The sequence below is a fragment of the Gloeophyllum trabeum genome (assembly GCF_000344685.1).
Source record: "Gloeophyllum trabeum ATCC 11539 unplaced genomic scaffold GLOTRscaffold_00011, whole genome shotgun sequence".
Classification (NCBI taxonomy): domain Eukaryota; kingdom Fungi; phylum Basidiomycota; class Agaricomycetes; order Gloeophyllales; family Gloeophyllaceae; genus Gloeophyllum; species Gloeophyllum trabeum.
In genome coordinates, this window is record NW_006920420.1 from 1472895 (window position 1) to 1483073 (window position 10179).

At 51.5% G+C, this 10179-nt stretch overlaps 1 protein-coding gene across 1 annotated transcript; it reads left to right on the forward strand.

Annotated features, from left to right (window-relative positions):
- Nucleotides 1-325: 325 nt before the first annotated feature.
- GLOTRDRAFT_131608 (uncharacterized protein) lies at nucleotides 326-1246 on the forward strand (the record flags this gene model as incomplete). Its single annotated transcript, XM_007870408.1, has 4 exons — nucleotides 326-449; nucleotides 494-619; nucleotides 706-771; nucleotides 1107-1246. 4 exons carry the CDS (start codon nucleotides 326-328, stop codon nucleotides 1244-1246), a joined length of 456 nt encoding a protein of 151 aa, XP_007868599.1.
- Between the last annotated feature and the right edge of the window lie 8933 nt (nucleotides 1247-10179).

The following is a 10179-nucleotide window of genomic DNA, read 5'->3' on the forward strand; positions in this document are numbered from 1 at the left end:
CTCTATCTAGTTGGTCTAGCTCCTACAACGGCAAGTCTGTCATAGTTGCATGTCTACTAGCCCATTGGAGATGCCATTACCACCATCTCCTGCCGACACACCTCGACCCCATTCTGGCTCAACTTCATCGACCCACTCATCTTGCTCGACTACTCCAATGCCCTCGGAGACTTGTCAGCGCTGGACTTTGCCCCATGGTAGCCAGGCGTTAGTCCCGGGTACTCAGGACATGCGTCTCGCGAATGAAGGGGGGTATTTTGTCTGGAGCAAGAGGATGATTGCAGTGTTTACGTACGCCCAGGTTTTGGATGTGGTACAGGGGACTATGGTGTGTCCTCCAGATACAGATGAGGCTGGCCAGGAGGATTGGGACACAAAGGACAGTGCCGCTCAGGCGATGCTTTTAAATGCGATCGACAATGGGATCCTCGTGAAGGTTGCGAACCTGAGTACGTCGCATCTCATGTGGTCAGCCCTGACTGACCCTCGACAGAAGGCTCAGTATGGCAACGCTTCTCCTCCAAGATAGCATTGACGATGGTGGAGAGAGTGGTGGTCTTGTTGATCTTGATGCCGGCGACAAACTGGTTCCAAGAATCCGGGTCACCAGGCTCAGATGGTAGAGTGGAAAGAAGAATGGCGGCAGTAACAAAAGCAGGAATGTCGAAGCCAGTGGTAGCGAGATGGCTGACAGCTTCTTGATAGGACGTAACATGGGCGGCAGGGTCGCCATCCACGGGCATGGGCCAGACGAGTCGGCGGAACCACAAGGTAAGTGATCCCGAGCCAGTCTGGCTGAACTCGGTGGAGAGGTGAGAACACTCTCACTGCTAAGATTCGGGATGCTCGCCATCGTGGCAAGGCTTTCTGTCACAACTGTAAGCGGGAGGGGCATGAGATTTTTAGGTTTTGGTTGTATTGGATGCAGAGCCACTGGGACAAATAGGTACAAACAGCTTGACTATGTACTGAGCCACTGTATTTCCTTTGTTCCTTAGTCCATGCAATTGACCTTGCCTTCGGTTTGTGTATGTGTCTGGGCCTGGTGTGCTTATGGCCACCCATCTTATTCTTCCCTGTTCTGCCTGCTGCTAACAGAGATGAAGGACTGTTGGTCTCCTGGAGGGGGAAGGAGGAGCAGGGGTCGAAGAAGAAGCATCGAGGGAAGAAGAGGGGCAAGGAGAAAGCCCATGTTGCTGAAGATGGAGAGGAAAGTGATTCCGACGATATCTCATCTTGTCGTTGAGGAGAAAGCTTATGTTACTGTTGTTTCTGCTTATTCTCCGAGTGAACCAGTGAGCACCTCAGCCTCCTCATCACCTCCAACCATTTCCTCTTGCTCAGGAGACTCGACCTACATCTCGAGTGTTGATTAGATAACGCGTTAGTCTTGTGTAGTCGGTTAGACTAGAGGGCGGATGTACAAGGGATGTGAACGTAGACTGAATTCGATGTCGATACTACAGAGTGCATTGCGTATATATAAGTATATTCTAAGGTCCAAGCGCGTCCCGTATGCCACAGCAGATTCAAGCGTCTTGTAAAGCGCGTTGCCACCATGTGGCGCTTCCCACGCTTTTGCTTATCCAAGCGTATCAAACTCGCTTAAGCGCCAACACTCCCCCTCAACGCGCGTAGTCCGATCTTATCGCGGAAGTCTTGGAACTTCAGTCGGCCGAGCGCTTTCGTAAAGATGTCGGCAGGATTGTCTGACCCGGGTACTCGTTCGATTTCGATGTCCCTTTTCTCGAGGACGTGTTCGCGGATGAAATGGTACTTGATGTCGATATGGCGCGCTCGACTATGATCGGTAGGGTTGTGTGCCAGAGCCCGAGCACCGTTGTTGTCGCCGTAGATAATTGTCGCCTTTTCCTGTGGGAAGCCTAATTCCAAAAATAGGGCGCGCAGCCACACGGCCTGACTGGCGGCCAGCGCTAGTGCGACATACTCCGCTTCTGTGCTGCTGAGTGCGACGGACTTCTGTTTCTTGGATGACCAGGATATTGCACCTTTTGCTAATAGAAAAACATTTCCTCCAATGGAGCGTCTGTCATTGATGTTTCCGGCCCAGTCTGAATCTGAGTATCCGATCGGCTGTATACCCACAATCTTTCCATCGTAAGCCAAGGCGAGATCGCGTGTCCCCTTTAGGTATCGTAAGATGCGTTTGGCCGCGGTCCAGTGTTCCGGTGCAGGATTCTGCGAGAATTGAGCGAGGGTCTGGACCGCGTAGGCGATATCGGGCCTTGTGCCGACAACGAGGTACATTAGTGATCCGATCGCTTCTCGATAAGGAATGTTTGCCATTTCTGGGTATGTTCTGTCGTCCGGCGTTTTGGTCAACTGTAGTCCTTCGTCCATAGGTGTCGCTATTGGGTTTGATTGGTCCATTCCGAAACGGGCTAGTACCTTGTCTATGTAGGCGCGCTGGCATAGTTGCAGAATTTTCTGTTGACGATCGCGGACTACTTCGATGCCCAGGATGTGCTTGATCGGCCCGAGTTCACTCATCTGAAATTTGGCTTTCAGCTCGCTTTTGAGTTGTGAGATAAGGGCGGTGGTTTTCGCGGCGGCGGTGAGATCGTCAACGTGTACCGCGATAAAACTGGGGCCTCCGTCCGTATCGCGTCTGTAGATGCATGGTTCCGCGCTAATGATCTTCCATCCTCGGGCGATCAGAAATTTCTCCAATACTTCGTGCCATTCCCGCCCGGCCTGCTTAAGTCCGTATAAGGTTCTGAGAAGCTTGCATACTCGATTGGTACCGTCTTCGTAGCCACGTGGTTGTTTCATATAGATGTCCTCTTTTAGGACACCGTTTAAGTAAGCTCCCACGACGTCGAGCTGTTCCACTTCGAGATCGAAGACTGCGGCTATGGCCAGTATGGTTCGGAGCGATTCGAGTCGTACTACGGGGGAGAAAGTTTCCTTGTAATCGATGCCCGGGATCTGTGAGAAGCCTTGGGCGACTAGCCGAGCTTTGTGTTTGACGAGGTTTCCGGCGGCATCGTATTTTACACGATATACCCATTTGCTGCCTACTGCCTTCCGGTCCGGGGGCAGCTCTACTAGTTCCCATGTCTTCATAGACCGTAGCTGTTCTATTTCGGTATCCATGGCTTTGATCCAATCTTCTTGATGATCGCTGTTGAGCACCTGTTGGTACGTTGAAGGTTCTTCTTCGTCTTGTCCTAAAAAGGCAATGTGGGCGTGATCATCGATCTCTGATTGATCGTCTGATTGGGATCGATGGCGCATTGTTCGGGACTTTTTCCAACGTGTGGTAATTGGTGATTGGTAGGTTAGCGATCCGTTTGCTGGGTTCGCGAGGTGGAGGTAGTGGTCGCGGCTTTCTGGTGCGAGTTGTGGTTTGCTCGGTAGTGGGCTCGTTCTGTGAGTGATCGCTTGATGGTGGTAACTCCCCCTCGATCACGGCAGAGGGGACGGGAACGTCGAGCAGTGGTATGTATTGCTCGAATACGACGTTCCTGGACTTTCCGATGCGCCGTTTCTCTTTGTCCCAGTATCGCCACGCTTTCGAGCTATCGGCCATTCCCACGAACACCACGGGTCGGGACTTCGGATCTAGCTTCCGTCGGTCGTTGGATTGATCAAGCACCCAGCACTTAGAGCCGAATTCCCGAAGCATGGAGAAGTCCGGCTTTAGCCGTGTGAACGCTTCTTCGGGAGTCTTATCGCCTAGGGGTTTGGTGGGAGATCTATTTTTGATATAGCAGGCGTAGGCGATGGCTTCGGGCCAAAGGAATTTGGGCAAGGCATGGGCAAGCATCATGGCGCGTGCGTGCTCGACTAGGGTCCGGTTCAGGCGTTCGGCAATGCCATTTTGGGCCGGCGAGTGCGGGGCAGTGGTTTCGAGGATAATGCCGAGGGACTGAAGTTTGGCAATAAATTCCTTATTGATGTATTCACCGCCGTTGTCGACACGAAAACGTTTCATTTTGTGTTCGGTCTGTGTTTCGATGAACGCCCGGTAATGGTCGAAATGCTCGCAAATGACATCTTTGGTTTTTCCAAAATAGACCACAGAGCGGCGGGTTTTGACGTCCGTGAAGGTGACGAAATACTTTTCGCCATTGATACCGATCACGGGAGCGGGTCCCCAGACGTCCGATACGGTTAGCTCGGCAACTTCCTGGACCGGTGAAGTGGGTCCGTCCGGATAAGCTTCGACGTGTTGTTTCCCCTTGATGCAGGCCTCACACTGGCAATTGAAGTCAGATGCGGTGTCGATTTCCATGCCCAGGACCATGTCTTTGTCCTTGAGCATTTTGACAGCCCGCATATTGATATGCGCGAGAATCCGGTGCCACTCTTGCCAGGAGCGTTTCTGGATTGCCACGTGTGCGGAATGTTCCGGGGCGGTAACTTCGCAGTCTAGAACGTATAGTTGCCCAGGGCCCCGCTTCTTGTGAGCGACTGCGAGAACCTTTGTTTTAGTGGAGTCGGTAATTTCCAATTTGCCGCCGCCACCAATGTAATGTCCTCCGGCGTCGTCGACCTTGCAAAGTGATAACAGATTGCTTGGGGCCGATGGCACGTGGGCGACGTCTCGTAGGGTTAGGGTGCTGTAAGCGGTGCCGACTTTGCATCTGAGGCGTACCGTGCCGCGGCCGATAATCGGGCAGGCATTTCCAATTCCCGTGATATTGCCGAAATTGCCCGCGGTATACGTTTCGAAATCACTTTGGGCTACTGCAATGTGAGTGGAGGCGCCGTTATCAGGGAACCAGGCACGTGAGCCGGAGATGCGAGCTGTGTATACCCATTCTACGGGTTGGCCCACGTGTTCGTCAGTGGCGTCGGACGCGGTGGTGTTAGGCGAAAAGAGTTGTTCGATGGCGGGGAATGCGTATTCCTCATCCTCGCGGGCAATATGAGCGGATGCACTCTTGGGGCCTTGTCCCTCCGCACCTCCCCCTTTTGCCCAGCAGGCTTCCTTCGCATGCCCGCGCTTGCCACAATTGGTGCAAGTGGCGCGGGAGCGGGTTTTGCCTTTTCGGGCCAAGAACGCGGAGTCAGTAGTTTTGGCCGAGCGGCGCCGCGTTTCCTCAAGGATACGGGAGATAAGACGCGCTGATGAGGTAAGGGTCGCTGTGTCAACACACTGAATGAAAGTGTTCCAGGATTCCGGTAGGGACGTGAGGAGCGTGATTGCAAATTCGCCGTCGTCAATAGAGGTAGAACCAAGGCGATGAATTTCGGCGAGATATGATTTCACAGTGCGAATATGATCCTCAATGGGCGTGTCATCGTCGCACTCAGCTCGGAAAAAGTTCCGGCGGGCGGTGACCAGGGCCATTGGGCCACGGGTGGCAAACATTTCTTCCAAAGCCTTCCAGGCTTCCACTGCAGTGGTACAACTCGCAACATACACGATATGCATGTCCGCGACCCGCAGACGGATCTGCGAAAGCGCGAGCTGATTGTTGCGGCGCCACAGCTCTGCTGGGGCCGCCCGGGCCGCCTTCGCTGCGGGTGCTCCCTTGTCTGTGGGCGCATCAGCCGGTGGCGTGGGTTCGGCCGTCGGGTCGGTCAAGGTACCATCGACGTAATCCCACAGCCCGCCGAACATCAGGACGTCTTGCATCTTGATGCGCCAGGTAGGGTAATTGTCGCCGTGGAGCGGCTCGATCCGGCACAGAGAGGCGGAGTCGGGGCTGGACATGATAATGGGAGGTGTAGATCTTGATGAGATCTGAGGTACTTTCCGTGAGTAGACTACGAGCGCGGGCTCATAACCTGTTGATTAGATAACGCGTTAGTCTTGTGTAGTCGGTTAGACTAGAGGGCGGATGTACAAGGGATGTGAACGTAGACTGAATTCGATGTCGATACTACAGAGTGCATTGCGTATATATAAGTATATTCTAAGGTCCAAGCGCGTCCCGTATGCCACAGCAGATTCAAGCGTCTTGTAAAGCGCGTTGCCACCATGTGGCGCTTCCCACGCTTTTGCTTATCCAAGCGTATCAAACTCGCTTAAGCGCCAACATCGAGCATGTGTACGAGCCCGAGCACCATCATAGACTCTGGAATGAGTTCCCATATTCATTCCATTCGCACCGACTTCGCTTCCTGTTCGCCCAGAAACTCTGGCACTGTCTCAGGTTTCGGCAACAGCACTATGTCGATTCAAGGTCGAGGAGAAGCTCACATCGTCGCCAGACATCCAAAGGGTGACGAGGCTCTGGTGAAGCTTCAGGACACTATCTACATCCCTAATTCCTCCCCGACACTCATCTCTGTCTCTCGGTTTGATGACGCTGGCTATTATACGCTCTTTGGCGGTCTCCGGTGCGTTCTATTCAAGAAGAAAGACGGTGGACATCTTATTCGAGATGTCCTGTCAAAGGAGAAGGTCTTTGGGACTGGTATGAAGCATCGAGACCACCTCTACCACCTTGACAAGCCTCCGAAAGAGAAGTCTTTCTCCACCAGTACGTCCTCCAGTAAACTCCATCAGCTTCACTGTCGTCTCGGTCATGTTGGGATGGACACGGTGAAAGCGCTGGTTCATATGGGGAGATTTCCTTCGTTGAGGATCTCCAAGGCAGAGCTTAATGCTCGCCTACCTCTCTGCGCATCTTGTATGAAGGGAAAGATGACGCGAGCCTCTTTTCCACCATCAGATAGTGGTCAGATCGAGGACCTTGATATTTTGGGTTTGGTCCATACCGAACTTTGGGGGCCATCTCAGGTCCTTTCGCTTGATCATTCCAGATACGCGATTACCTTTACGGACCACAAATCTCGTTGGCTTTGGGTCTATTTCCTGAAGCGCAAGTCAGAGGTTTTCGATTGCTTCAAGCATTGGCTGGCGGAGGTGGAGCGGGAGACTGGGAAGAAGCTGGTGACGATCCACTGCGATAACGGCAAGGAGTTTATCTCTCAGCAGTTGAAGGCTTATTGCACTGAACGCGGGATCCATATCGAGATGACATCACCCTATACTCCAGAACAGAATGGTGTTGCGGAACGTCAAAACGGTACAATCTTTGATCTGGTGCGCACCATCCTTATTGATTCTGGTCTCCCTCTATCCATGTGGGCCAAGGCTGTTGCCTATGTTGTCTACACCCACAACCACATGCCTACCAGCACTCTTGATGGCAAGAGTCCTTTCGAGGTCCGGTTCCCTAGCCAGAAGCCAGACTTCTCCTTCATGGACCACTTTGGTTGCAAGGCTTGGGTTTATGACAATGACCCTAAGTGCAAGAAGCTGGATGCTCGTGCTTGTGAGTATGTCTTTATTGGCTATTCACCAACCCAGAAGGCATATCGTCTATACGAGAGGAAGACTCGTAAGATTGTTTCATCAATCCACGTTCAATTTGATGAACATTTTAATGGCTGGGAGCGATCTTTGGTTGAGGGGGAGTATAAGGAGTTTGATTCGATTTTTCATCCCGACTCTGAACCATCCAGCCAAACCTCTCACTCATCTTCTGTTCCTTCTACATCTTCTGGTGATCGTCATCCTGATGATGAAGAGCCACCACCAACACCTCCTGTTCCTCAACCTCCTTCTCCTGCTCATGATCCTCCAGCACCAGCACCAGCACCAGCACCTTCTCGCAAGCATGGTCGTCAACCTGGTCCTCGTCCACCCCCAGGTGAGCCTACACGCCGCTCTACCCGCGTAGCGAAAATTGCTGCTTCTGGTGGAACGAGTGCGGACAGTCAGGGCTCAGGGGGAGAGCCTTCAGAGGTTCCTGCTGCTACGCAATCTACCTTGGATGCGTCTGTCAGCAACTCACAGGAAGTCATTCCAGAGACATCATCCTTGGTTCTTGTTCAGTGCACTCTTGCAGAATTTTGGGGCGACTATGCCTTCATTCTTTCTGGAGAGGAGCCTCGGAACTATAAGGAAGCCGTAGAGTCTCCTGATGCCGAGGAGTGGAAGTCAGCAATGGACAAGGAGTTCGAATCTGTCTCAGCCATGGAAACGTTCGAGCCTGTCCCACTTCCTCGGGGAAGCAAGCCTGTTGGTTCACGTTGGGTCTATGCTCTGAAGCGAGACACCAACAATGGGATTACTCGATATAAGGCCCCTATCATTGCTCAGGGTTTCTCTCAGATTCCTGGTGTCGACTTCAATGATACCTTCCCACCTGTTGCGAAGCTGGAGTCCATCTGTGTCATCTGTGCTCTTATTGCCCAGCTTGGTGGTGAGATTCATGTTGTGGACATGGATACTGCCTTCCTCAATAGTGAAATGCCTGAGGGGGGGTCTACATACATGAAGCAGCCGCAGGGATACGTTGTTGAGGGGAAGGAAGACTGGGTCTGGTGATTGAAGAAGGCACTATATGGTTTGAAGCAGGCTGGTTATCTTTGGTACCAGAAGCTTCAGTCTATCATGCTTTCTCTTGGCTTCAAGGTCTGTCTCTCTGATCCTTGCGTATTCGTCTGCAAGACTGGCCTGGAGTTCTCCATTGTCACTGCTCAGTCGATGATCTTGGACTTTTCTGTTCTTCGACTATTGAGGTGACTTGTCTCAAGTCCCAGATCAAGTCCAAGGTTTCTATCAAGGACAGTAGCAATATCAGCTCTTTGCTTGGTGTCAAGGTTACTCGGGATCGACAGGCTGGTACCATTTCATTCTCTCACCGCCATAAGATCGATGCCCTGCTCAAGTCAGTTTGTCTTGAGGACATCAAGCCACTTGCTACCCCCATGCTTGATGGTGAGAAGCTCTCCAAGTCCGATGCTCCATCTACACCTGAAGACATCAAATTCATGAAGAACATCCCATACCTTAATGTGGTTGGTTCTCTTATGCATATTGCTGTCTTCACTCGTCCGGATATTGCTAAGGCTGTCCAGAACATTGCCCAGTTCATGTCAAATCCAGGCAGACGTCACTGGAATGCTGTTAAGCGTATCCTTGCGTACCTCAAGGGCACTCGGGACTTGGCTCTTACCATTGGTGGCAAGGACTTGGATGATCAGCTCCTTGCCTACTGCGATGCTGACTTTGCTAACTCGCCGGATCATGCTCGGTCTACTTCTGGCTACGCGATCTTCCTTGGGAAGGGTTGTATTGCTTGGTCAGCCAAGCAGACAACTACTGCCTTGTCAACTGGAGAAGTGGAGTACTATGCCTCTGTCCACATGGGCCGGGAAGTTCTCTGGCTATGTCAACTCCTGACAGAGATTGGTTTCCCTCCCTCTGGTCCTACTCTTTGTCGAACAGACAGTAGGAGTTCTCTTTGCATGATCCATTCTCCTGACGATATCTCCAACCGTACCAAGCATATCAAGATTGCTGAGCATTGGATATGGGAGGCGGTTCGTGTGGGGCAGATGAGGGTGGAGTATGTTGCAAGTGAAGAGAATGTTGCCGACATTTTGACCAAGGGTTTGAAGGGGCCACAACAAAAGAAGCTTACGGAGATGTTGGGACTTGTTCGTGGGGCAGATTCTCATTGAGGGGGAGTGTTAACATTGAACATTCATTCCAGTTTCATAGAACTCGGACCGCTGTAGCATAGCGTAGGATTCCTGTAGTATACCTAGTTCCGACGTGTTCCGGGAATGCCCACCGCTCGTTTTCCTCAGTCGTTCTATCACCGACTGAGGTATGTTTCTCTCTGTAGATGTACTATACTTAGCTGACATGTATTGCAGCGTGTGTTATTAGGTAGAGTATTCTAATACAGTCGTTCTATCACCGACTGAGCATCTGTTATTACTTATGCATAATGAGGTTGTTAGGAAGCGATGTCCTAACTAGTCGTCTTGAGATAACTGGGCAATGTGCCAACAGTTATGTCGTCACTACCTCAGTAAGCGTACTGAAAGGTAGGTCTAGCTGGGCCAATGCCAACGGTCAAGTCAAGAGTCCAGGTAATCGCTGTATTCAACAGGAGGTTGAACTAAGGAATACATGGGTTTTCCTACAGTATATATAGTAACTGGTATAGGGGTTGATACCCAAAGAAGAGAACAATGAGAAGGGACGCGTAAGCTATCCTGTGAGAACGTAACTCAGAGAAATGAGAAATACAAGGGCGCCCATTGGTAGAAGGTGAGTCAAGGGAGATAACGTGTGGGAAGAAGATAGCGTCCATGGGAAGTTCTACTCAGAGAAAGGTACTGTCCAATAGCAATGCTCGGAATGGAAATGGAATGAGATAAGCATGGGAAAATCATAAC